Consider the following 27420-nt stretch of genomic DNA (forward strand, 5'->3'; position numbering starts at 1 on the left):
GGGGGGGAATCGTTTCTTCCTCTTGGACAAACAGGATGGCTTGTGAGCCAGGGTCCAGATAAAGGTTGCTTGCAGAACAATCAACATGCACATGATATTGTTGGAAACTAAAGATTTGGAAACAGAATTAGCTATCATGACGTTAACGACACGTAACTTTGGAGAAAACACAGTTATTTTAACTGGTGGAGATTTTGTAAACTTCAACCTTGCACAGTCAAGTTATAAAGACACACTAGTGAGTTAGTAATATAAGGTGAGTTTGATGAACACTTTGTGTTGTGAAAACTCATCCAATGGTTGCTGGGATCATTTTTTTCTGAACCAAAGCAGTGTGCAAACTTAGGGGACTAAAAGAGTTGTTATAGTAATATAGTTATCCAAGTGGGTGCACAACATTTGAACCTACAATACAACTGGCTGGTTGACTGCAACATAAAAAGCACAAACATCAATTGCATCCTGTTGCTCTGATATCAAACTGTTTCCACTGCAGATGGCTACCAAGATACAAAGTTGCTTCATTTCCTGTTGCTTAATAACCTGTCCTTTGACCAGGAACGTGCAACAATTGGTTTTCAGTGTTGTGATTTGATCGTGGCAAAATTTCATTAAAATAACAGCTTTCTATTTATTTGTCTCTCAGTTAATGCGTACAAGAAAAGCAATAGTTTTCTTTTTACTTTATTTTCAAAATATTTTTATTTTTGAATCCTCGATTCAAATTTTCAGATCCAAAGATATTCAAAACATCGCAATTAAAGTGTGTTATGCAGAAATATGCACCGTGACGAACCAATGGATTTGTAAATGTGACTGCAAGTCCGTGCTCAGGTTCAACTTTCCCAGTGAACGTTTGCTGTGACGTCAAAGAACTGCGCCGAAGTGTCACCACGTGGGGACATTTATTGCAGAGGTAGCAAAACATCCGCAGTGACGCGTTGATGGTCTGTCAGCGAGCATGAGAATAACTTCAACGTTTATTTTGAACGTTACAAAAATCTCAAGAAAGAACCGCGAAGGGTTTCCTAGACCATGCCCCACGACTCCGACACTCCTCCGGCTAAGAAATTCAAGCCGGGGTCTGTTTTCTTCCGTCTCGATAGGAATAAACCTGGAATGCTGCTGCCTAGAAAGGGAAATACCACCACTCCGATAGAAGTCCAGAGAAAACAGCTTCCAATTTACCAGGCGAAACCTCAGCTGCTGAATCAGCTGAGACAGCTTCACAATGCTATTCTCATCGGTGAGGAGCTCAATGCTACTGTTAGCTAATGCTGCTAAATTGTTTGCCGCTGTTTGTGCGACTCAATTAAACGACTGATCCACTCTAAAGTTGAACAAGTTTGGTAAATATTGACTTAGAGACGATGCAGCCCAGTTTTAATCACTACGTTTCGACAAATCGTATTTTCACAACAGAAAGCCTTACTTCTTGTAGTAACATGAGTTGTTCTATCAATTAACTTAATGTTAAATAAGTGAGTTGTATCACATCATGCTCGGAAAATTTCTACTCAACACTGAATTATAGTGGATCACCGGATCTCTGTCTAACTTTGACCTCTTTTCTCTCTCACATCAGGGGAGACTGGCTCTGGAAAGACCACTCAGATCCCCCAGTATCTGTATGAGGCCGGCATCGGGCGGCAGGGCATCGTTGCCATCACTCAGCCTCGCAGGGTTGCTGCGATCTCTCTTGCAGGAAGGGTGGCCCAGGAGAAGAGGACTCAGCTCGGCAAACTGGTATGCGCAGTGCTTTGTTTACATCCAGAATCCCCTAAAGCTCTACATGTGAGGTCAAATACAGGCTTTCCCAGGCGTTTCTGCGATCCCATCGGTTTACAACGAACCAACCGAACTTCTCTCCAGGTTGGGTACACGGTGCGGTTCGAGGACGTCACCTCGGCCGAGACAAAGCTGAAGTTTATGACGGATGGGATGCTCCTGCGCGAGGCCATCGGTGACCCCTTGCTGCTGCGCTACACCGTGGTGGTCCTGGACGAGGCCCACGAGCGCACCGTGCACACAGACGTCCTGTTCGGCGTGGTTAAGACTGCTCAGCGCAGGCGTAAAGAGCTGAACAAGATTCCCCTGAAGGTGGGCGTTAAGGTTTTTTTCTGGCTTTGATGAGATATTTTCCACTGCATGTTCTGATGAGATGATAAAACCTCTGGGTGTTGATCTGTTGAAGCATCTCAACTGCATTTTACCCGCACAGGTCATAGTGATGTCAGCCACGATGGATGTGGATCTGTTCTCAGAGTACTTCAACAAGTCACCTGTGCTTTACCTGGAGGGCAGGCAGCATCCCATCCAGATCTACTACACCAAGCACCCCCAGTCCGACTACCTGCAGGCTGCGCTCGTCTCCATCTTCCAAATCCATCAGGTGCGGCGAGCATGACCGGCTAGACAATTCAATCTAATGTCCAATTCCCAGGCTAATCTATCAATTTTATTTTTTAATTTAAATACCAGAATATTTTTTTTAGTTTTTACCACACACAACTTGCTTCAGAAAACATCGGGGAAAGTTGATAACATTTCGAATGTTTGTTTTGCACTTTGTCAGTGCTCTGACTGGCTCTACTTAAGCATAACGATCTTTATTCACAATATGAGCTCCAGGCATACGTAGCTTATGCTTTCCTATAGAATCTGATTACATTTTTACAGGCTTGTTTATTTTGTTTATCACTAAACCAAATCAAGAAAGGTAATGTGATATTTAAGCCTGCTGCTCATTGTGCCCCTTGTTCGTGAGGAAGGACTCTGTCATCCTGTAACAATAAGCAAAGTTTGCTGCGCTTTTTCCCCCTTCTTTTTTGATGTGCACCCCCGTCAGCACCACCATATCTCATTCTCTTTTTCACCTGCACACCCCACACACTGAATGAACACTGTCGAAATGCATGTACATGCATGCGACCATCACATGTGACGTCAGGCAGCAATCCTACCGTCAAGTTTAAAACCTGTTGCACCCTTAGGGTCCCCCTAAAAGACGCATGGCCGAGCCAGAACCAACTTCCCACAGGCATATTGTGTACTCATCACAAACAAATACAGGTGAAGCTTGAAAAATTAGAATATCGTGCAAACGCTCATTACTTTTAGTAATTCAACTTAAAAGGTGAAACTAATATATAGACTCATTACATGCAAAGTGACATATTTCAAGCCTTTATTTGATATGATTTTGATGATTATGGCTATATAATATATTGTGTGTGTGTGTGTGTATATACACTAATAGTTTCACCTTTTAAGTTGAATTACTGAAAGTAATGAGCACGATATTATAATTTTACCAAATAATTTTTCGAGTTTCACCTGTATATATGAATGTTTCACACCCTTCAAAGCGTCAGAAGTCTTTGCTACAATTCCCATTGATCTGGTTGAAAATGCTCAAAACACAACTTTGACAAGTATTACAAGAGCCAAAATATCCTATGCAAATTAGTCCAGAAATGAGTGCACTCAGCGGTGCAAAGGTTGAACAATCCATCGAAGCTAGTTGCTATTACGAAAAACAGCCATAATTGCGCTGAATCCAGTGGTATTTTAAAACATTTCTTTTTCTCACAAACAATGCCCAATTGAGAGTACAAAAAACCATGGATTTATACATCGAAGTGTATGATTCCATGATCTCCTACCTTCCCTGATGAAATCCCCAAATTATTCCGCAGTTTTTGCAGTGCAATACGACCACCTGCCATCTTGACACACAGCGTTTTGTTGCTTTTTTCATATTTAATAACTCGTATGTAATCGCTAGTGTTTCCAATTTTAAACCAAACCTCACATATAGGATTCTTTTGTTCACTCCCCAAAAAAGCACACACCTGCAAGAAAAAACGTCTGTGCCTGTATTCTGTGCTGATTGACAGAAGATCTCCTTTTTGTTTGCGCTCAGGAGGCCCCTCCGTCCCATGATATCTTGGTCTTCATGACGGGTCAGGAGGAGATCGAGGCTCTGGCGAGGACATGTCGGGACATCGCCAAGCATCTACCGGACGGCTGCGGTCCCATGCTAGTTATCCCGTTGTACGCATCGCTGCCGCCGGCACAGCAGCTCAGGGTCTTCCAGTCGGCTCCTACGGTAAATTGAGCCTGCAGAAGTAACAGTACGGTGGACAACGGGGACATTTTGTGGGAAGATAGAGCCCACATTGTGCTCAATGCATAAATGTTTCCAAAGCATGTTTTGTCACTTTTTTTTAAAGTGTCTTCCTACATGTACCTACATTTACATTCAATGTATACATCATGGATAATTTTGTCCTTTCTACCATTTCCAGGGATGTAGGAAGGTCATCCTCTCCACTAATATTGCCGAGACGTCAGTCACAATCTCTGGGATCAAATTCGTCATAGACACGGGGATGGTGAAGGCCAAACGCTTCAACCCTGGTCAGATTATCCAGTCTTCACACACTCTCAGTATTCAGCACATTATTGAATACATTTATACATGAATCATATACAGTATGTTGCCTTTAATAAATCACAGAAGAAGCCAAAGCAATCACTGGAGTAACTATGTATGTGTAAAGAGAGGGCTCTGGAATACTTTTAATTTTGTATTTGATTTAAATATTAACCAATTAACTAAAATGTACATTGAACATCTCTCTAATGATGTCCTTCACAAAGGCCTGTACTTTACGTACTGTTGAGGGCTAACTGTTGATGTGCTGTGTGGCCCTCAGACAGCGGCCTTGAGGTGCTGGCCGTGCAGCGGGTCTCTAAAGCCCAGGCGTGGCAGCGAGCGGGCCGGGCCGGCAGGGAGGATTCCGGCGCCTGCTATCGCCTCTACACCGAGCAGGAATTCGACAACCTCATCCCCATGACGGTGCCTGAGATCCAGAGGTGCAGTAGGACATCTTTATTTTTTTACACAGTTAACAGCTTCCACCATGTGTAGATGCAGTCAGGTCAGAATGATTGAACTGACGCACTTCTGCGCATGCGCGTATGTACTTGCAGGTGTAACCTTGCTGGCGTGATGCTGCAGCTCATGGCTCTGGGAATTCCAGACGTGATGAATTTTGACTTCATGTCCAAGCCCTCGCCAGGTAAAGTGCTATCCATCACTGGCATGCCGAATGTTGCCGAGTAGGCGCGGCATTGTGACCTCCCTATGGTTTCATCCCAGAGGCCGTTCGTTCAGCTTTGGAGCATTTAGAGCTGTTGGGAGCTTTGGAGAAGAAGGAGGGGCAGGTTTTCCTCACCACTTTGGGAAAAAAGATGGCGAGCTTCCCTCTGGAGCCCAAATATGCAAAGGTAAAAAGACAACAAAACACACCACACACATGCGTGTGTCACACGCTCGGCTCAATCCGATGACGGTGTGACGTGTCCCTGGCCTCGTTTGTTCCCGGCTCGCAGACAATCCTGGTGTCGCCAGACTTCTGCTGTGCTGAGGAGATTCTGAGCATCGTATCTCTGCTGTCGGTGGACACCGTGTTGTTCAACCCTCCCGCCCGGAGGGAGGAGGTGCTCGCCGCACGCAAGAAGTTCTCCTCCAGCGAAGGAGACCATGTGACGCTGCTCAATATTTACAGGGCTTTCAAGAAAGTCAGCGGTAACAAGGTGAGCGAAGCTGGACGAGGAAATGTTTGTGTGACAAAGCAAACTTCCATAAACAACTTTGTGTTGATGAGCTGCATCTGCTGTTACAGGAGTGGTGTCGGGAAAACTTTGTCAACAGTAGGAACATGGGTCTGGTGAAAGAGGTCCAGGCTCAACTCAAAGACATCTGCCTTAAGGTACAAGTCTGAACACCAAGGATGTTCTCTCTGGGGCTGGGAACTATCAACTGAAAATTCGAATCAGAATCTAATGACCTCTGTAAAGATGAGCGAAAAAAGATTCTTATTTGTTGACTACAACAAAATTGTTCCTGTCTCTGCAGCCATAAAATAAGTCATTTTAGGCCTTAGGGATTACACTTTTATGGCGGCTATTTTGACCCATTAGCTGGTGAGATTTTATATATATATGTACCCATAATCCAAAAAGATCTAATGTTTGAGGTAACCCCTGTTGATTCGCCAGCTCAACGTGAAGTTGGAGTCGTGTGGGGCGGACACAGGGAGCCTTCGCCGCTGCCTTGCCCACGGGATGTTCGTCAACGCCGCTGAGCTGCAGCCCGACGGCAGCTACTTGGCCCTGGACACCCGCCAGCCCGTGGCTATCCACCCATCCTCCGTCCTGTTCCAGGCCAAGCCTGCGTACGTGATCTTCAACGAGCTGCTGCACACGTCCCGCTGCTACATGAGGGATCTGTGCCTGGTGGACCCCGACTGGCTGCTGGATGCAGCGCCTGAGTACTTTGGCCGCAAACTCCACCCCAGCAAGAGCTAACCAATGGAGAGGGGTGTCAGTGGGGATGAAGCTGGAAAATGTCTTCTCGTCACGTAGCTGGAATTGAATGAGGACGCTTATCTATTTAATGTGCATATCGCAACACTTTTCTGAATAGTTTACCTCTGGATCTCACTACCTGCCTGCTGATTACCATTGACACGCATCACTGCAGCAGAGATCTGGGTATCAACGCCTCACAACTTTGACTTCTTACAAGACTGTAATTCTGATTACCTGAAAGAACTAAAAGATGTCATGCATTAACTCTTACAACATTTGCATGAATCTTAACTGCACGGATAACCTCACTTGAGCTTTGCCTGATATGATCTATCTTAGATAAACTTATCTTAGGGAATAACTGTCTGTGAAATGTTAGCTCATGTTATACAAAGTGGTCTTAAAGGGTTTTATATATGAAAAGATAAATTTGTCTTAATCTGAGTTTATATAAATACAAGAAAATATGGAAATTGCCAAAGTTAAAGTTGGAATATGAGTCTGTTTGCTTTTTTTAAGTGCAATTTTATAATTACTCTACATGCAGCACTCGTCTAGTCAACCTGTGCATGCCTTTTTTCCAATGATAGCACCACGAGGTCCCCAAACACAGCTCTCCAGGTTCCACTCTTTGCTGTTGAACGTCCGCCCCTACACAGGTGTATACTGATAACATGTATGCAATGCATGGAGACTATTGTCAACGATCTGATCCCTCAGGTCTTTCATACTTTGTAGAATGATAATCTTGCTATGTTTAGCAATAAACTCAGGATAATATTTAACTCGAACCTGAATAAATGGCTATTTGTAATTGTAAAAATTGCCAAATGCATCCGGGGTTGTGTACAAAGAGGTTGGGTGTTAAGTTCTATGTTGCCCATTTTCGTAAGATTTGTTTTTTCACAAAGGAAAAGTAAGCTCTGAATCTAATAAAGTTTGTAAGATTAAATGCTAGCATTTGTTTATAGCAAACGATAACAATTGTGTATTGCATTGCAGCCACTGTCCAACAGAACATCACTGCATGAGGGAGTAAATGTTTAATGCCATTCTCCACTATTTTGCTTTGAAACACTATTATCTGTTAGTGTCTGTTAAAGGCCCTCTGTATTAACATCAGATCTGGAAACATTCAAATAAACTAATTGTTACAGAAAAGCTTTAGTCACCTGGTTGTATATTCATACACTAATAATAATTCATAAGTAGAATGTAATCATTCTTTAATAATTGCAAATTGATACCAGTATATAATGCCAAAGGGAACATTTCATTGATGACTATTGGGACCTACTGACGTTTTGCTCTCCGGGGCTAGTTTTTGGAAAACAGCGCCATCTTGGGAGCCGGGCGTCACGTTTAAACGATGCTTCTGCACCGCATCACCCCTCTTCTTTACATAGAATGAATGATGCAACGCTTTTCTCAGATGTCATGTCCAATGCAGCCACGATAGATTTTCTTTTTTAATTGTTTGTTCTCTCGTCTTCGGTGGAGAACAGTAGAGACGTGTTTATGTCTATCGTAAGGGGACATAACACATATAACCATATTAATCAGTATGCCACTGGGGGCGCTGTAGGGTCATTTGTGACACTATTACATTTTTTTAAATATATAATTTACATTTTATTATATTAAATAATTATTCATATAGCTGTTGTCGTATTATATAGTATCTTTGGACATTGGAAATACTACTGAAAACTACTTGTTTTATTTATTTTGTTTTCTATCCATTATTTCCGGTTCAGACGTCATAGTTAATAAAGGTCAATGTGTCCTTCCACACGTGTGTTCGGTGAGCTAGCCGGCTTTCTTTAACTGCGTCCTTATTACGTCGGTACCTGCGTTAAAGTTTTTAACGTTACAGCCATGCTGAAGTCTGTTGTTCGTGCGGTGGGAGCCGCTGTTCGCGTTTCTTCAGCCACCACGTCCACAGCGCGAGCTCTGCCGCTCGTGTGCCCGACACTGGGCTCTCCAAACTCGGCGACCACTCGGCCCTTCACCCGGTCTCTCTGGATGCTGAGCAGCAAAGGTGCCTCGTCGGGGTACCGGCCCAAACTGTTCAGTTCCAAAGCGTTGAATCCCTCGGTATCGTGTGGATGTGGAGGACTGCACACAGAAGGTAACATTCAATGTAACATCAGTAACGCCAGTTCTTAAGATACGCTAGCTAACGTTAGCTAGCTGCAGGCAATAGATTAACTAATGTAGCGATGGTAAAACGCATATTAACTGTTCAGAGATCACTCTCCAGTGGCTCAATTATCTGGAGTTTCTCATTTATGAAGCCACTTGAACACAACATAAGCCTGCCATCTACTATCCACAGTGGAACCTCTTAACATGTTAAGCTAGCATTCACCTTGAAACAAGAAAAATAATTATACAAGGTTAGAAATATATCATATTAACAAGATATCTTCGTTAAAATAGCTCCCGTCATGTGTTCACGTCTCTTAACGTGTGAATTAGCCTGATAAATATGTATTGAAGTATAGTATTCTTGTATATGCGGTTTCATAACGACCTATGATTAAAACACGGGTAAAACGTTATACACTAAAGCAGTCAGCGGGGAACCAGTGCCCTCCATGTAAAGAGCACCTAACCAGCCTGGTTGGCTTTGTTGTAGTTATGCCAGCTGGAGAGCACCAGGGACATGTTGAGGTTTAAGCTTTCTGGAAGCAAGCGAAACTTGAAATGTTTGGACTTTACTCAAAACCAATTTTGTCCAAATCCTAAAACTTGTTTCTAAAAACAGGCGACAAAGCATTTGGCGCCTTCCTGTCTGATGAAATCAAAGAGGAGATGAAGATCCAGAAAAACAAAACCCTCCCTAAGATGTCTGGAGGATGGGAGCTGCAGATGAATGGCACAGAGGCCAAACTCACGAGGAATGTCGCTGGAGAAAAGTGAGGCTCGATCTGTGATTATCAAATCCTTGATGACAAGTGGACTGGCTAATGAGCTGTTGATTTGTCTTCTTTTTACAGAATCACTGTTACATTCAACGTGAATAACAGTATTCCTCCTAACTTTGAGGAGGAGGTAGATCAGGGACAGCAGAAGTCGTCAGAAGAAGAGGTGAGTTGTAGCAAACCTGTGGGTTTAATGTGCATCCGACATGTAAGCCGTCATGACTGGATACTTGTTTAAAAAAAACGCCAAATGATTCACATTGAAATATGAACATTATAATGACATAACTTTCTATGCAGCCAGACATTGTGTCAACACCCAACTTTGTTGTCGAAGTAACGAAACAAGGAGCCAAACATTCCCTTGTGTTTGACTGCCATTACCCTGAGGACCAGGTAAGCGCACTGAATGCGTTCGTTCACACAGGCATCCCCATGTCAGGATGTCTCCCACTGATGACCGCAGCAGCATGTCTATGACCTTTGGTTTTTTCCATTTTGCAGGTGAGTCACGGTGAAGGAGAGGAGGAGAGCGATATCTTTGCCATTCGTGAGGTCAGCTTCCAGCCTGAGGGAGACTCTGATTGGAAGGAGACCAGCTACACACTCAGCACAGACTCTCTGGACTGGGTGAGATTTTAGGGGCTGCAAACGGATTAATAATACGCACAATAGCGCTAACGACGCGGACGGTGGCTGAGTTGTGTTCACTGTTGACATCTTCATCGCTGTGGTTTTTCAGGCCCTGTACGACCACTTGATGGACTTCCTGGCTGACCGGGGGGTCGACAACACCTTTGCTGATGAGCTGATGGAGCTCAGCACTGCAGCCGAGCACCAAGAGTACATTAAGTTCCTGGAAGACCTGCAAGGCTTTGTAAAATGTAACTAATGTGAAATCGATACTAACATTCTCTTGTCCTCAATACACATCCTTGCAAAGTTGCAGATCTGCTAATCCAGTAATATTGCAAAAAGAGCGATCACCTGCTTTACTGTCTGTGGCATGTTGCTAGAAGTTGTCACAATGGGCTGCAAATGTATTCTTTACTAAAATGTGACTTTATTTTTCTGTAAGTTAAATGCATTTTAAATTAAATATACAAGGTCATAAATTGTGCAGTTCTTGACTACTCAAACCATCTTTGGTCCTGTCTTCACTGGAGCTCAATTTTATGTTTGTGAATATCGTCATGCCAAAAAAGGGACAAAGTAAAGTTGGCCATAACCTTAATTCGGGGCTTGTGGTCATGTGTACAGTAATGTCTACAAACTACAATTCCAACACTAGTCATGATCACATATAATTTATTCTGCTAGGTGTGCTGTTCTGCTTAAATTCTTACCATGTATCAACATTGATTTCATAAATTGTGGTTTGAAAGAAGTCGTACACATTTACCAGACACTGGTTGTAGGAAGTACCACACACAAAATGAGGCTTGAAAAGCTCTTTAAAACAGTGTCTGGTGACTCAAAGTATTGTTTGTCGATCCCAATGAACTACTTGTGAACTAGGGTTAGCTAGCAGGTAGGCATGACGACTTTCAATGATGCTGTCCCTGTCTGTGACTAAAAAATAATGAATTAGTCAGCTATGAAATGATTCAGTTGGCAAACAGTCTAAGGAAACGTCTTTGAATACCTGATCCTGTCTTTCAGGATACCATTTTCCACGTCTGTTAAATTGAAAGCAGGTCTTGAAGGTTGGCTGTCTGAGTGAGGCCACATCTTTGTTCCAGGATTTCTGCTTGTAGATAGGTCACCTCTCCATGAGCTTTGCAGCAGCGTTACCGTAATCAGACAATTCCTGGTCAATCTGATAGAATTGATTAAACAGAACATTACACTATTATGGTGTCTCTAGGCCATGAACCATGTTTTGGCAATTAGTAAAAATTGGGTTCATCTCCTTAATAGTTGCTTCATCACCTGTATACTTCAAGCGTAATGGCCTCACATGGCTTTTTGTAGTTGGCCAGTTTTCCTCTCCGAAGGGGTTTCTTTTGGCTTTTGGACCACCTTTAACAGTGGAAATATTAGTGGGTTTAATATGGTATTGTATCCCTAACAACTTCCTAATGCTTGGAAAGCCTGCAAGCATGACCACGCATATCTTTAAGCACGCTGAGGACTGTGCATTTTGTGCCATCACTTACTTTGAAAGCACTTTTGTGAGTGGTGTCCTCGATGAACATAAGCAATAAATACAATACAAATAGAAAAGCCTTGCAGTACTTCTGTGCACATGACCGTTCCTTTATGGTTGACCTCTGTTTGCCTATCCTCCTTTAAGAATAGTCTAAATTACTTTTCATATTTTAAATTCAAATTGTTCAAAAACCCTATGATACTTTATCACCAAGGAATATTTTATATTTTACCAAAACAGGCCAACCCAAATGATAAATGGTCACATAGTAAGTATAAGGCCAGAAGACATCGGAACATAGTAATAGTGCTATTTCCCTATTAATAATTACCATCTTGGCGATAGGAAGGACTTTACCTCCAAAGGAAGTAAAAACAACGATAGCATGCTTGTTCTTGCACAACAGTAGACACACACGCACACGCACACACACGCGCACACGCACCCTAGCCGTGCTGTGGAGGCAGACACTTGTCTCAGCTGACCGATGAGGGGCCTCGGTGCAGTCAACGAGCGCCTCTTCTCGCAGGAGTCAGTGGAGGGGAAGGTTCACCGTGAGCCGACGACAACGCGCCATGGCGGGCAAAGGGAGGCTTTACTCGGGCGGACGGAGCCAGCAGGTCCACAACTCCTCGGACTCGGACTCGGACAGCGCACCCCTGCGAGGCGTCTGCGGTGCGGGCCCGCCCGCCGTCTCCTTCCCGGGCAGCCAGGTGATCCACAGCGGTCACTTCATGGTGTCGTCCCCCCACAGCGACTCCGCGCAGCGCGGGAGGAAGAGCGGCGGCTCCTCCAGATACGACTTCGACACGGTGAACAGGACGTGGTGCCACACGTACCGGTACGGCCCGCTGAGCTCCGGGAGCCTGAGCATCGACCCCACTCTGACCCGGCTGTTCGACTGCATGTCTCTGGCCTACAGGTGGGTCCCTTCCTCCCAGTCGGGGGCGGCAGATCTGTGCTCTCTTATGGCCACTACAGCGACCTGTAAATACGCCATGTGTTCAAAGCTGGGACTCTTTGTAGAATTAACCCAAACCCAAGTTATATATAGCACAAATCAATTATAAATAGCTCACCTTGTAGGCTAAACCGGACATGCCCCCCGCCTCCCCGAGGGATCTTCTTCTGTAGTTCATAAGTGACATGAGTTATTACTCTATATGAGTCATACAATGATCTGTTTAACCAGGTTTGCTTTTGTCAAACATTATAATTGGCGTGCAAATGTGTTGATGGAAGGATTTCTCTGTCTCTTGTGCAACAGTTTGGAAAAATGTTTACTGAAAGCTGGACTTTGATTCTAGTTGGCAGCGCTGAAAACTAGATTACAGTGTCACTGAGGGAAAGGAGAGACCATCCTGAAACCATGCGCACTACTATTAAGTATAACGTGTGAAACACGGATGTAAACAACCAAATGTGCATTCCCATCTTCCCTGCTAAGCTTTAAAGGGCTTTTTAAAGTTGAAGATTCAAAAGGTTCCTTTTAGAGTTTTTTTTTTCCGTCTGCTTGAGAAAATGTAGTCCTTTTTCATTGACAACTCTTTGTAAAGAATAGTGAACAAACTTTGGCCTTTTTAATAGTTAAGCAAGACAAGCCTACCTCAATATTTACATTTGTGTGAAACGCTTTGCACATTAAAGACACAAAGAACTTAAAACATACTGCTCACTGAATTAAAAGAAAAGATGTAGGGGACAGCAGGGTCACATTCATTATATCTCGCCTCATGGCTCGCCAATGTGGACATGAAATTGTCTCAAATTAGAATCAGAGCACGCGTACCATAGTCTTCTTTGGAGTAAGACCGCTAAAGTTGATGTTCCGCTCCTCAGTATTTTTCTTCTAATTTTCTTATAAAACCACATTTTTTCCCTTAAAAATCATCTTAAAGGAAAAGCTATAGTTTTGTTTGCCGAGTTGTTAGATGGTTGTTAGCCTTGATGTTAGATGTGTTTCCTGTCCATGTTTTCTTTGCTCATTTTGTGTTAAGTTGACACATAACTTAATGCATCTTATCAATGCAAATCAACTCTCCTTTTTAGTTCTCCCTTCTTGGCTTTTTAAGATTCTCTGAAGAAGAAGAAGAAGCCATTTTTATTGTCAAGTATTATTTTATACATACAGGAAATTGTTCTCTGCATCTCACCCATCCCACACAGTGGCAGGCGGGGTTCAAACCACCAACCCTTCGGTTCCCAGCGCACCCTCTCTACTCCATGTGCCACTGTCACCCCTGGTTGGAATAATGAATAAAAAGTGTGACAGCCAACCCCTGTTGTTCCCTATCTAAGCGCCGTATATCAAGTATATTGAATATGATGTGAATCAAGGAGATTTTCTTAATTTGACCTTTGTTCGTTTCCAGTAATAACGCTGTCTCTGCTGGTTGGGCAAGTGTGAAATGCAGCGCTTGTCATGTCATTAAATTCATATGGCAAATGATTCCTTAGGCTTCCTAGCAACTCCCAGAGCACCTCACATTAGGAAGCCTCTTCCTCAGCACTCAGCACTCAGCAGTGTGAGGGACGCTGGAAACCAGTGCAAACAGCCTGACAGTGTACCGGTAAATCCACTCATTTGGCACTATTACTCAAAACCAGGACAGGTCTCTGGGGGTGGGGGGGGGGGGGGGCGAGGCGGTGAAGCTACCGAATATTTTCCGCTTTTTTTTAAATGGGAAAACAGGGTCTGTCCCTCTCTACCTGGTTTTACATATGGAGGAAAAAGCAGGGAATTGAACTTTTGCCCAGTTTCCATTTGAACAAATAGCGTATTTTCCAATCGATTTTGTCTGTTTTGTTTGCAGCGGTAAGATAGTCTCCCCCAAGTGGAAGTCTTTCAAAGGTCTGCGGTTGCTGTGGAGGGATAAGATCCGTCTCAACAATGCCATCTGGAGAGCTTGGTTCATTCAGTGTGAGTCCACCGCTCCTCAGGACAGAACCAGTCAGTTGGCGAGACGTAAAGGAGTAGTCAAACATAAAGCCACTGCAGCGTGTTGTTTTTTCTGTTGGAGTGTTGATGTTGCTCTGTGTGCCGTCTTCAGATGTGGAGAAGAGGAAGAGCTCAGTGTGCGGCTTCGTCACACCGCTGGAGGGCTCCGAGTCCGATTCCCACCGCAAACCGGAAGTGAGTGATTTGTGACCAATTCAGTGAATGAAACATTTGTATTTGTGCTCTGCAGTTAGATCATGTAGGTCTCACGCTCGTTATTTGTGCAACATTTCGACAGGCAATCGTATTAGAGGGCAGCTACTGGAAGCGAAGGATCGAGGTGGTGATCAAGGAGTATCACAAGTGGAGGATTTATTATAAGAAGAGGGTAACCACTCCATTTTTGGATAGAACACATATCTCATCTTTTGGATATTTTTTAGTTGTGTTTGACCTTTATTCTCTCAACTTAAAGGGAGAGTTTAGCCCGAAATCCAAAATGCCTATTTGACCTCTTATCTGAAGCCCTATTTATCCATCCAGAATGTTTTGATGAGATGTTTGCCTTCTCGCCAGTATAACAGGCAAAACATTTATCACACTTCGAGAAATCAACCACCCTTTTTATTTTTTACATTTTGTGTGTCCCTCTAAGCTCAGGTGTCATGGCGCAGCTGCCATTGCAGCAACTAGAAAGTGGTACAGCCTCCCTCTCCCCATCAGATTATCTCTTTAGGCGAGCATCAACACACTGAATCCTTCTGGTGTGGCTGATTTTATTTGATATGCATCTTAACAAACTAACTGTTGTTTAATTGGACTTTGTACAGACATTCATTAATGTGCATAACATATAACATTTATTCAATATATCTCAAGACATTCAGATCAACCAAGTCACACTGTTTCTTTTGTTTTCTTTTCTTTTGCAGCTTCAGAAAAAGAAGGACGATATTTTATCAATGCTGCAAGAGGTATGCCAAATCTCTGCCTTTTTGTCTGGTGTAGATTTTAAGACAACAACAGTAAAATATAACGGCGTGTGTGTTCGCGACGTTCTAGCAGTGGTTACTTTTGAATGCAGTTGCAGCTTCATCAAAGACCTCATTGTCATTGATACATATTGATATCAAGCAGCAGCAAGAATACGTCCAACACCCCTTCAGGCTTCCTCTTAATTCAAGTGAAATAACTGCAGAATCGTCATTGTCATTATGTCAAATCTAACCTACTTCCAGGAACCTCCGTGATAACGTTCATGATAGTATTCACATGAGAACGAGACATATGCACTTGTAAGTCACTGCCCATCTCTGACATCATCAATTTACTGTGTCATTGGAAGCCCTGGTACTAACTCAGGTCAAAGATAACATCCGTCTGTCTGAAGCCCAAACTGTTGGTGTATTGTGCTTCACTTCAAAGTTCACGTAGCCGCACAGAGCTGACGGGTCAAAGATCACCAAACCAGGTTTTTTATGCTTTGTGTTTCGAAAGCGTTATCTCTCCTTTCCCCGAACAGATTACATCCAGTGGCCGGGGAACAACACCTCAGTAAAGCCCAGAGTTTGTTTTTGTCATTTGAAAGATTAGTTCATGTTTTTTTTAACAGAAGAAAAAAAGAAGCCCCGATCAAAGTTGTTCCCGACGTGCGCTTGGCAGCATATTCCATAATTATTCGAGTGTCGTTTCTTGTAAACTAAGTCCTGCCAGGTTACCAAATCAGGTCATAAATATAGGCACAGAGATTTGGATAAGGAGCGATAAGTTAACAGTTCTAAAGTTGCAGCACTTTAGCTGCTTTAGACTGCTAATCTTAACACTTTCTGGATTCATCAAAACTATGCCGGTCTTCATTTTGTGAATAAAGCCGGCAAATTACAAAAAAAATGGGAGAAAAAGACGAGTGAGACAAATGAGGAACAAATGGACAGTGAAGGTAGAGCATTTAATCCATAATGGACAGACTCGTTTCAGTTCATACTTCCCTCTGCAGCACTAAACGAGTGTCTCATATGCTCCGAACCGGTTGGAACGTCATCATGAGGCTCAATGAGCTCCTCCACGTGAGGAGGAGAACGGCCCTGATGCATTCAGGCCCAGGTTTAAAATCTTGGTAGGAAAAACTAAGGCTTAATTCTTCCACTGACCAAAAAAGTCATTTTAATTTTTCTGAATTGAAGAACTTTATTTGAACATGTGTAAATTTTCACATAAAAAAAATTTGTAATAAATGCAGCCCTACTTTTATTTAGTTAATTGAAAGAACATTATTTATATTTGCAGTCACAAATATATGTTCAGTTCTTTGTTATGTGAAAATGAATATTGACAAAGAGTTTTTCAATTCAAATGAATTCATTTGATTTGTTAGTCGTGTATTGATTGAATGCAAATGTTGATACGACTCTATTCCTCTATTTAATCACACTAAGTAGTCACATTATAATCTTCCGGACATTTGCTTCTTGAACTTTGAACTTTACATTTTAGTTGAATACCCCTGGTTTAGAGGATACATTCTCTTTGATCTACAGCCTTTTCCTCTACTGCCATTAGCGGCACAACATTTGGTTTGAAAATAGGACATTCTCTTTGAACTCGGCTTTAATTGCGTTTGGTTGTAATCAGCAAATATTAACATGCTGATAATCTGAAATATTGCATGTTATGGTGTGGGTAAATCTTCTCTTACACTCTGTATGTTAGAAGAAGTGGCTTCACTCAATCTCAGCTCCGTCACTATAACCATCTTTTTTTTTTTTACAATTTTTAATTTTTTAAAAAACTTTTCAATCCTCTTCTACTTGTTTGCACGTAACGCCTCATTAAAAATACAATTAATAAACTGTTCTCGGATGTGACTTTCTACTTTAACCGAGTCTGAGGCAGCAGCCGTTTGTGTTGGTTGGGTCTCGCTTTTGGCCCGCGCATAAATGTGTGCCCGCCAGAATTAGGTCAGGGACAAAAGGCTTCCACTCTTATTGAAACGGTGAGACATCAAAATAAAGAAATGAACAAAGCGGACATAATAATAAGCTGTCTAAGAGGCTAGTGTTTTTGAACAATGTGTCAAAAGTGCTTTTTATCATCATGCGCCGCTCCCACACCGCAATCTTACTTCATTTCTACTCGCACACACTCTCGCTCAAAGAAAAGCAAATTGAGAGGCAAATGAATAAATTATAAGAAGTGATGTCGTGTGCTAAGACGTAATCAAAACAGTTTCCTGCTCAATTTGGGCTCGGTAGAGGGTGAAGCAAAGCGGCTCAAACCCAGAGGGAAAAGGACCGGTCTGGAGCTTCATCTTTTAGTTAGATGTTGCATGTCTAGAAATGAGATGTGATAGACGTTTTGTGTGTAAATTGGGCAAAAGAGAGTTGGAAAATTTTTAAGGGATTCACTCTTTTTACACAAGTTTTTGCTTTAAGCTAGTGTGTTTTTTTCACACTTGTTACACACATCTGCAGGTGCTGCGAAGACCAACCTCCATTAGTAAATCACTTTTTACGACCCCCTTTTTCAGAAAGCCTTCTGATGGATCAATCAGGGATTGACTTGTCCTTAGAAGTTGATCTTAACTCCAGACCTATGTATGCTGTGCCCCAGGGTCAGCTGTGCCAGGCTAAGCTGGAGAAATGGTCCAATCAGATGTACCAGGAGCCAGAAGCTCCACCGGTGGAGGTCCACATGTTTGACCTGGACTGCCTCCTGTCCGACATCTCAGACACCCTGTTCACCATGACGCAGAAGCCATGTCCCTGGGCCGGGGACCGACACGACAGTGAGTAGTCATCCAAAAATGATTATGAACAACAGGTGGCCACATGTCTTGATTTTTCCTGGGCATTGATTATTTGGATGTTTTGCTGAAAAAGTAATTACCAGGCTTTATTTAGATTTTATTTTCATTTTCATCAAATAACTTCTAGTTGCCTTGATGCAACTTGATGCTTGATGCATTCTACACCATATCTGTAACGTGGAGGACTTACGGTTAGATTAACCTTGTGTGTATGTATGAATAAATATACATTCATAAATATAGTGAGATGTATTTAATTTTAAATTCTATCTAGACATTTTGCGGTTTCCTTTTTTTTGTGCTTCTCACTATTCTTTCTTGGCATTAATGGAGAGCTATGATGTACGTCCATGCAGCACAACAACATTTAACCAAACAACTGTTGCTAAGTTAGTCACCACCATTTAAAGACAAAGTATGAAACTTTTGGAAAATCAACAATTATTATTCTTGTGTTGGATAGCAAGATCAAAATCACTCTTGTGTCGGTCCGTTAAGAATGAAGCGACATTATAGCACAAATACCGGAAAGAAGAGGCGATACCTTTTTAATTCCTTATTGCTTTTTATTTCATCAACAACATCAAGTTTTAATATTATATAAGGAAATAAGGCCTTATGATGAAAGAAGAAAAGCAAACCCTATAAGGCAGACTATTAACAGTTTCACTCACTCATGTTTCTCTCTCTCATGTCTGATATGATGTTCTCTTTGTCCTCAGCATACACTAACAATGCTGATATAATCCAGCCGGGTCTGACTCCCCTGCAGCCCAACCTGGATGATTTCATGGATATACCAGGTACTGTCTGCTTGTTGTTTTTGTTGTAAATGTTTGAAAAAAAATCAGTGTTCGAATGAAACTCTTTTGTTTATGTGCTGTGTTTGCAGTAATATTCCTCAGAGGTTAAAGGGCGATCAAAGTTTGGGTTGAGTGTGAACAATGGGGACATGGAACCATTGGGTGCGGCACTGGAAATAAGGCCAGGGAATAAAGATATAGAGGGGGAAATGGTGGGCAAGATTATTTTTAATATTTTGATAATAACAATAAAAAGCAGCACACAACCTGTGAACACATTATTAACAAGCTGCTCAGCACCACACATCAGACGGACACGGTGTGCTACCTGGGAAATGCCAGATATAAAAGAGACAGATATTTTTGCTAAATATCTTTGCATGTGTCCCCCATTTGTTGTGGAACAGTGTGACACAGTTGGTTGGATTTGTGCATCCTTGTGAACGACAAATACAAAACGGGGTGCCACCATGCGGTTAACGCCAATGTAACGATGCATAAAGCTGCATTCTATTCATTGGCCATCAGGGGGCGTGGCTATCTTATGAGTGACTGCATTCTTCATTCTGCGAGTTGTTTGTGTTTTTGTCTTTAACCCTTTCACGGTGTGTTTTTAAATGTATGTGATCTGTTGGACTCAGATTCACCTTCTTGTGTCACATTTGGTTGCAAAAAAACGTAACTATATTTAAGTATGCTTGCATGTAATCCAGGACCAAATGTGGCAAAGACAATTTAATCAAACATTAGCTTTAAAGAAAATGTCACAAACCTTGTTTTAGTGTGACATAATTGATTCTCTCATGGCCGAGTCCTGAGTCCTTTTTTTTCTAAATTGAATACCTGATGACACGTGCTTCAGAAGTGTGAGAGGAAGGCAATGCTTTACACCCCCCGGGTGCTTCCATAACTGCTCGCTCGCAGGGAGCCCCGGAGCCGAGGAACAGGCCTGAGTTTAGCTCCTCGCTGCGGTGCACAGCGACCGTGGTCACTTCGCCCCTTTGTGTTGCTTTCGGTGGTGCAATCGAGAGGCCTTGTGGCTACAAGTCAGCCTTTGTAACCCACGGACAAGCAGTGTCACACTGCTGGAACACGTTGTGTGTGTAGCTATTTGTTCTCAAAGCGTCGGAAAAGGTTCCCAAAGGATCGGCTGTACGCCTCTCACGTTGGTCACAAGACCCCGGGAGCTAGGAGCGTCTGTCAGACCTAAGTTTAACCCGCGGAGTGCTTCACTGAGGTGAAAACAGACACGTTGGTATGTATTGTCACATTTGATTTGTGCTTGCAGAGCTTGCGTCATGCTGGATTTGTGTTACTGTTTGTATTGTTGATACCTTCAATAAGCCAAAGACCAAAGCAAGAGAATTCATATTTTGCTCCTCGACCTATCAGAAAAGGGCTGGTTTGAATCCAGTGCCGTGTGATGTGAGGTAGAAGCTTGAATGACAGATGGCAGCTTAAACCTGCACTTCAGACAATGGCCCCCTGTTTTTCTTTTTTATGTTGTTGCTTGAGTTTTGTGAAATTTGTTATCAAACTGCAGAATAACCGTTTTAATTCCTGGCTTGTTTCAGGCACACTTCTTGTACAAGAAGATCATTTTATCAGATGGATTTGAAATAAAAATTGATTTATATCCTATTTGAAAGATGAACAAAAGATGAGGAATTTAAAATGTATTATTCTGTTATAACAAAAACAATAATAATTGACATGCACTGTGTGGGGGGCGGGTCTTGAAATGTTCCTGTTTACTCAAAGGGAGCCTTGACAGAAAAAGCTTGGAAACCACCGACTTGAACCAAAGCATGTGTTGTCAAAGCTTACTTTAACAGAACTTATTCCATCTTTATCAACACTCAACGTTTCTTCATACTTGCACCCTGCTTGTGTGTGTGTGTGTGCTTTTCCCAGATATCTTTATGAACTATCGGGGCCAGCCCACTGAGCAAACTGCTTTTGCTGACTTGGGCTATTTCGAGAGCTCGCCCAGCACAGTGTTTGCTCCGCTTCCCTCCTCTGTGGGGACGACTCCTCATCTGCTCATCGGCACCCAGCTGGCTCAGGTACTGCTGGGGTAAACTTCTCGTACCGCTTGTGACGTGTACTGCTGCAGAGATACTTCACTAGCTAACCAACGGTGTTACTTATTCCTTCAAGTAAATCAAATCTCTCCCCTTGCAGCCCAGTCTGGCGTCTGACAGTTTAGCTCAGCCCTCTTCATCTATTAACCGGCCACACCAGACCAGTTCGGACCAGGACTGCGGTGAATACCCCGCATCGAGTATCATTTTAGGCGCCATGCCTTACGGACAACAATCATACCCCGATCCAGCTGCTTCAATGGGATTTACCAGCAGCATCGAGCAGCCCGGCCCTTCAAGTATCCCCTTTGTGTACCCACTGCCATGCCACAAGTTTGGTTACTACACAACCGCCAGCATGACCCCCACAGTCATCACTCACACCGCTTCTACCACCACGGGGGCCCAGGGCTCTGTGCACCCGGCTCCTGGCTACCCTCACGCTGGGGACACGTACCCCCACAACCCCTGCCACTCTCTAGGTTACCCGGAGGCCGCGTGTGACCCGGCCCACACACTGCTAACCTCCGGCACCGCGGCCCACTGCTTCTCGGCCCCGGAGCAGGTGGTCGTCGCGGGGGTCAGGGGGAAGCACAAACAGAAGACCGGAGGAGTGACAAAAGTTGGTCCCTCGGTGTCCACTGCAGCCCCACCCACCAGCTGCCTGGCTAACCTGCTCTCCTCCAGCACCTGTGAACGTGAGTTTGTTCTGTCCCATCGTCTGTTGTGGTTCTAAAAGAAACAACCTGCTATCTCTGTTTGTTTGTTGCTTTCAGGGAAGCCAACGCTAGGATTTGACACTTCTTTGGGGGCAGCCAAAGGTCAGAGGTCATCATCACCCACCTCCTTGGTGAGCCTCCTTTAGTATCCCAAGAGCGGCGTTCATTATTTTGACATTATGAGATGATGTTTTCACTTAGAAGTGAAAACATTACATTAACTTCCTCCACGTTTTTTCTAACCTTACAAATCATTGCTTGGTCACATGGTGGTGGTTTACATGGTTGTGTTCCTCTGTTAATGGGCAAAGAGGCTCTCTCTTCTATTTTATGGCAATTCCTTTGTTAGATGATAGTGAAGAAAATCTATTCTTAGCAGATGTACCGGGTTCAACAATCCTCTCTAACTCCAGACTAAACAACTAAAGTTGTGTTACTTCTAAATCTCATTTGTGTTGGCAGTTCATTTTTCACAAATCCCAACTATTTGGTTTTAGAACATTTTATGCATAAGAGGTCTAACATGGCTCTATGATATGTTGTAGTAATATATCATGGTGTAATACACGGTTCACTTGTGTGTGGTTTAGCAGTCAAGCAGCAGCCCGCATGTGGGAGGAGCTTCATCACAGCTGCAGCACAGAGCGGGTTGGCCAGCAGGGATCCCAGGTTTGACACCTCTGCACAGTCACAGCTCCCCCTTGGGTCACAGCACACCCCACTTCAGCACCTCCAGAAGCTTGGCCATGTCCTCCCTGCTCTCCCGCGGCTCCTCCGCACACACCAGCTCAAGCCTCCTCATTCCCAAGACCGAGAAACTGTCTCCTGTCCAGCTCTACGGTGCGGACAGGAGCAGCCTAACAGGTACAATGCTCCGAAAGCACTGAAGTTACAGGTTGGTGCAATTTCCTCTTCAAATAATAAGCCTGTCTACATGCACTCTGCAAGCATATTGATGATTTATTTTACTGAATATAATGGACACGAAATAAAAAACATAGATTTTTAAAATATTATTTAGTTTTCCTATCATGCAATGAGAAAATAATACATAATAAAATTGGAAAGTACTGTATATAAATAAAGGAATTCATATTAAGCTAGAAAAAGGCATATATAATGTGTGATTAATAATTTAATTCAGTAATTCATTTCAGCTATTAGTAGAGGTCATCCAATTTTCCAATGTAGTATTTGTCTTTGTTTTAGTTCAAACGTCCCCACCTAACCCATTGGATAAAAACTCCAACCCAGAGTCCCCACACTTGTGCTACTCAGGACACGGAAAGATAGAATCAAGTAAGGTAGGACATTCTGTCTCATTTTATAGTACGGAATGGCACTGAATATATACATATCTATATAGATATATATGCATTATACTGAAAAAAAAATGATATATATATATATACACTGATTGTTGACCCAGCAATTCAATCTGGGTGTGAATTTTCTGCATGCATACTGTATCTGCAGCAAACAGAGACTAGGAGGATAACCCACATCTCAGCTGAACAGAAGAGGCGCTTCAACATCAAACTGGGTTTTGACACCTTACATAACCTTGTGACAACGCTCAGCTCTCAGCCGAGCATAAAGGTACTCTGAAAAGACCTGCAGCTCCATTACAGAGAGAACTAATAAGAGGGTTTTAAGTTTAACTGGAAATATATAGGTGAAAACATTTGTGAACAATTGTGTTGTCTGCTGGCACAGATCAGCAAAGCCACCACACTGCACAAGACTGCCGAGTACATCAGTAAGCTGCAGCAGGAGAGAGCTCAGCTGCACGACAAGGCTCAGAGACTGAGAGAGGATATCCAGCTCCTGAACTCGGCCGTTAAGTAAGACTTTCAGCCATGCTTGACTTTGTTTGACTCACTGTTTGTTTGTGTGTGTGTGTGTGTGTGTTTATGGATAAATGTGGTGGATATTTCTGTTTAAATTCTAATATCCCCCAGATTTAATAATAATCAAAGGACAAGCAGACATTTATTTTGAACTGTGGCATTTGTCTTCTTCTTAAGGGTCATTCTGAACAGTAGGAATGCTCACGGCATGTAACAACTGTTTCCTTGTTAGTACCTGGCCGCTGATTGAAGACGGACCCGGAGCTTATTCTTTGATACACCACATTGGTATTTCTCTGCTGACACAGAGATGCACCTCACTGCTTTGATGACTCTGCTTTTTCTCTCCATCCAGCGTCTGCCAGCAGCAGCTGCCGGCCACCGGTGTTCCCATCACACGGCAGCGCTTTGACCACATGAGGCAGAAGTTCCGGGAGTACGTCCAGGCACAGACGCTGCGAAACTGGAAGTTTTGGATTGTATCCTTTTGCGACTGTAAATGTTTACTCAGCATAGATCGGAAATGTGACCAGAATATTTTACAGTGATGGGTACTGAATTAATTAATCTATTGAAATGCGGGGTTTGTGCGTCACCATCAACCGGCTTCTTTAGACCACGGAAGAAATATAAAATGTTTTGTTCCCATAAAACCTTTTCTTTAAATCCAAAAACCTAATTACACTGTGCATTATGCCAAAGTGAAAGGAAAAAAAGGAGATGTTTTAAAGTGCAGCCGAGATATGGGGATTTTACTTATAAAAATGGTAAGAAACCAAAAGCTGGACTTTATATGGATGCTAATATAGTTTTTATTCAAACAAAGTACATTTTTCATCTCGGTTGTCTCGAATATCATAAGGCAGATAAAATAAATGCATGTGTGTTGTAAATGCTAGTTGCATACCATAACTCTTTCATCAATATTCACCCAATCCATTACTGCTTCCCTTATATTGGAGGCAAGATAAAAGGATTAGATTACCGCTTCATCTTTGTGTGTTGCACAGATACACCTTCAGAGTGTTTTTCTTGGTATTTTCTGTGCTCCCTCAAGAAATATGCATTTATATTACAGCTGGATGCAGAACAGAAAGTGATCCAAGAAGATCTTTTTTTTCTTTACACAGCGACAAGATAGAAACATTTAGCGTATATTCGATTTGTTGGTTGTCTTGCCTTTCCATAGACGATGGTATATTCCAATTAGAACTGACATGCCGTTTTTGTTTCGGATCACTAGTATACCGGTGCTTACAAAACAATAAGCTACTTTCAGTTTAATCATTCAAAATTTACATCGAGGAATAAAAGCTAAAGGCACAAAATGGCTTTGATTTGCTCATGCAAAAAAGGGACTTTAAATAGTATCATATAACATCCAAACAGGACACAGTTACATTACCATTGCATATGTTTGAGGAAGTAGTCTTGATGGGCAGGGGGGACCTTGCATGGTAGCCCCTCCCATCCGAGTATGAATGTGTGACACGGTTATAATAATTGCTTTAATAACACCTGCCGACCGTGACACTGCGCCAAAGGAAGGTCTACTCGTGGACGACAATCTCACGCTAATGTGAAGAATTACAGCGTCCTCCTGTAACGCTGGCTAGCTCAGATGCCAGATGAATCTATGTATTATAGATTATAGTTGATGCTGCTCCTTTTTAAAATCAATTTAGTAACATATACATTAAGTTTGTCACATTTGAATGGCTTTTTACCTCAACTCAGCATCAGTTCAGCATCATCATCGAGCCACTGTTTGAGTCCTACAATGGAATGGTGTCCACTGCCAGTGTGGAGGACTTGTGTCGATCCACTCTGTCCTGGATGGACCAGCACTGTTCCCTGCCTGCCCTAAGACCCAGTGAGTGCAGGACGACTACCTCTCCGGACGTACATTTGAAGCTGTTTTCCCTACTGTGTGTTATCCTTATTGTTCCATGACCCTGTAATGGCTGTAATCTGTTTGTCCTCTGTCAGTGGTTCTGAGTTCACTCCGTATCCTGAGCACCACCACGGCCATCCTGACAGACCCCAGCCTGCTGCCGGAGCAGGCCACCCTGGCCGTTACCCAGGGTGACCCCGCTGCTGCCCCCCACCATTCTTTACGGTCCGCCACTCGGGACAATACACACCCCATGTGACTGAGAAGAACAGACTCAGCGGGAACTTAACTAGAATCCAACACAACGCACAGAAGACCGCCAGGTCCAGGAGAGGCTGTGGAATTGCTGCAAAAGACTCGTCGGCCATCTCTTCGACCTTTAGTAACAGTCAGATTTCATATGAAGCTCAGCAGCTCCATAAAGAATGTATTCCAGTAAACCCACAAAAAACATCAAAAGTATATGTCATACATGCTTAAATACTCATAAAGGTTCAACACACTCTACTCTAAACAGTATTTGACAGCCTCATATTTTTTATTTGCTAAAAGTTTGTGAATAGCTTCCATTTCTGTTTAAATATTTTGGTAACAAGTGATGACTGCATTTATTTTTAATTCCTTTCACAAGTTGTGTTTTTCTATTTGTGTATCCTATTTGGTTATTTTGATGACTGACATTTCGTTGGTACAATATGTCTTTCTGCACCTCATACTTGTTGTATTGGGTATCACTGTGCACTGCTCACATAAAGTAAGAGAAAACAAGCCTCCACGATGGCATGGGCTGTTTTAGAATATTAGGTCAATTGGCTACTGGGTGTGGATAAAGCACATTTAATTCAAATCTGGACTAAAGTTGAAAAAATAAAAATATAAGAAGCAGGATTTCAACTAGACAAAATAACATATCTGTTCTATTAAAGTGGTTCACACAAAACCAGGAACCCGTAACTGCAGTGAAATGTAATTCAGCCATTAGTAGCTTCATTGTTTACACCTTGTCTCCTCCCGCGACATGTCGTAATGTAGTAGTGAACCACCGCACTGATTACGGCAATGCTGTACACAGAATAGCGGTGTAGGCTACTCTCCCCCAGGGGGCGCCATGCCGTTGCATTGCTCCCTTCGGCTGCGGGCTGCAGGTGCTCCTCCGGTCCAACAGGCGGCGCTGAGCTCGCAGGCGGGCCGCGAGAGGCGCTGCGTGGTGGGGTTTTGTTCCCTGAGCTCTTCGGTGCGCTGTCCACTTCAGCACCACAAGCCGCGGGGCTGCTAGCTAACGCCGAAGAGGAGGGACGAGAGACGCGCCTCAACATCAGCACCGACCCGCAGTCCCGAGTCACAGACTACAGCGAAATATCCGCCCGGTGCGCCAAACCAGCGAGGCACGAGACCGCAGGAAAAAAGGTACGGAGTTTTTATACGGGGGAGCTTAAATGGGATCAAGTTAGTAGAGGTAGCGGGGATAAAAACGGGCAGCATCACTGAAGAAGAACGAGTCCACCCCCCCCCCCCCTCCGATGACCATAAATACTGTATGAGCGTATCGTGGCGCTGCGTTTTCTTGTATTTTCTCCCTGATCGAACGAGCGACGCTTCTGTGACAAACGGCTTCATGTGACGCCGTGTTTTCTCGTCCTCGTTTTGCAGATTGTGGTGTTAATTTAATTTAATTTTTTAAAAAGTCGTTGTCCCCTTGTGATCATCTATGTTCTCCGTGTCCTAGCCGCAGGGCATTTAATGTGCCTGGTTCTTATGCCGTTGCCATTTATTTTCTGTGAATCGAGGGGCGTGTTCATGTTGAACCGCCTCCACTCAGATTACACAGTTACGGGATTACTCCGAGCACAGCATCACATCTTATTCA

General features: G+C 43.1%; 4 protein-coding genes and 1 long non-coding RNA gene across 6 annotated transcripts in view; 4 read left to right on the forward strand and 1 right to left on the reverse strand.

Annotated features, from left to right (window-relative positions):
• The first annotated feature begins 852 nt into the window (after positions 1-852).
• Positions 853-8033, forward strand: dhx33 (DEAH (Asp-Glu-Ala-His) box polypeptide 33). The gene is made up of 12 exons (XM_037467012.2): positions 853-1246; positions 1586-1746; positions 1873-2100; positions 2222-2392; positions 3926-4111; positions 4311-4422; positions 4722-4881; positions 4999-5087; positions 5168-5295; positions 5401-5604; positions 5694-5780; positions 6070-8033. Exons 1-12 carry the CDS (start codon positions 1036-1038, stop codon positions 6376-6378), a joined length of 2046 nt encoding a protein of 681 aa, XP_037322909.2. The 5' UTR covers positions 853-1035; the 3' UTR covers positions 6379-8033.
• A 109-nt stretch (positions 8034-8142) lies between these two features.
• Positions 8143-10430, forward strand: c1qbp (complement component 1, q subcomponent binding protein). The gene is made up of 6 exons (XM_037467013.2): positions 8143-8512; positions 9152-9302; positions 9384-9474; positions 9609-9704; positions 9813-9938; positions 10051-10430. Exons 1-6 carry the CDS (start codon positions 8260-8262, stop codon positions 10198-10200), a joined length of 867 nt encoding a protein of 288 aa, XP_037322910.2. The 5' UTR covers positions 8143-8259; the 3' UTR covers positions 10201-10430.
• LOC119215136 (uncharacterized) lies at positions 10311-11809 on the reverse strand. The gene is made up of 2 exons (XR_009942505.1): positions 11241-11809; positions 10311-11127 (listed from the first exon to the last, which is right to left on the reverse strand). It is a non-coding gene; the product is annotated as an uncharacterized LOC119215136 (long non-coding RNA).
• A 95-nt stretch (positions 11810-11904) lies between these two features.
• On the forward strand, positions 11905-26511 carry LOC119215133 (carbohydrate-responsive element-binding protein). The gene is given in 17 exon segments (XM_062558014.1): positions 11905-12382; positions 14274-14380; positions 14511-14593; positions 14697-14786; positions 15331-15372; positions 18008-18182; positions 18926-19006; positions 20921-21072; positions 21191-21788; positions 21867-21940; positions 22400-22697; positions 23019-23113; positions 23286-23408; positions 23526-23653; positions 24015-24138; positions 25403-25532; positions 25649-26511. Coding segments are annotated over 17 exon segments (2811 nt in total). The 5' UTR covers positions 11905-12035; the 3' UTR covers positions 25813-26511.
• Positions 26512-26759: 248 nt separating this feature from the next.
• Positions 26760-27420, forward strand: part of srrm3 (serine/arginine repetitive matrix 3) — a 60964-nt gene continuing 60303 nt past the window's right edge. The window contains exon 1 of one of the 2 annotated variants that reach the window (XM_037467155.2): positions 26760-26960. The gene's annotated coding sequence lies outside the window, so the exon portion shown is untranslated. The remainder of the gene's footprint in view (positions 26961-27420) is intronic. The other variant, XM_062558027.1, reaches the window with a different exon arrangement.

Source organism: Pungitius pungitius, chromosome 16 (genome assembly GCF_949316345.1).
Source record: "Pungitius pungitius chromosome 16, fPunPun2.1, whole genome shotgun sequence".
In the NCBI taxonomy this organism is placed as follows: Eukaryota; Metazoa; Chordata; class Actinopteri; order Perciformes; family Gasterosteidae; genus Pungitius; species Pungitius pungitius.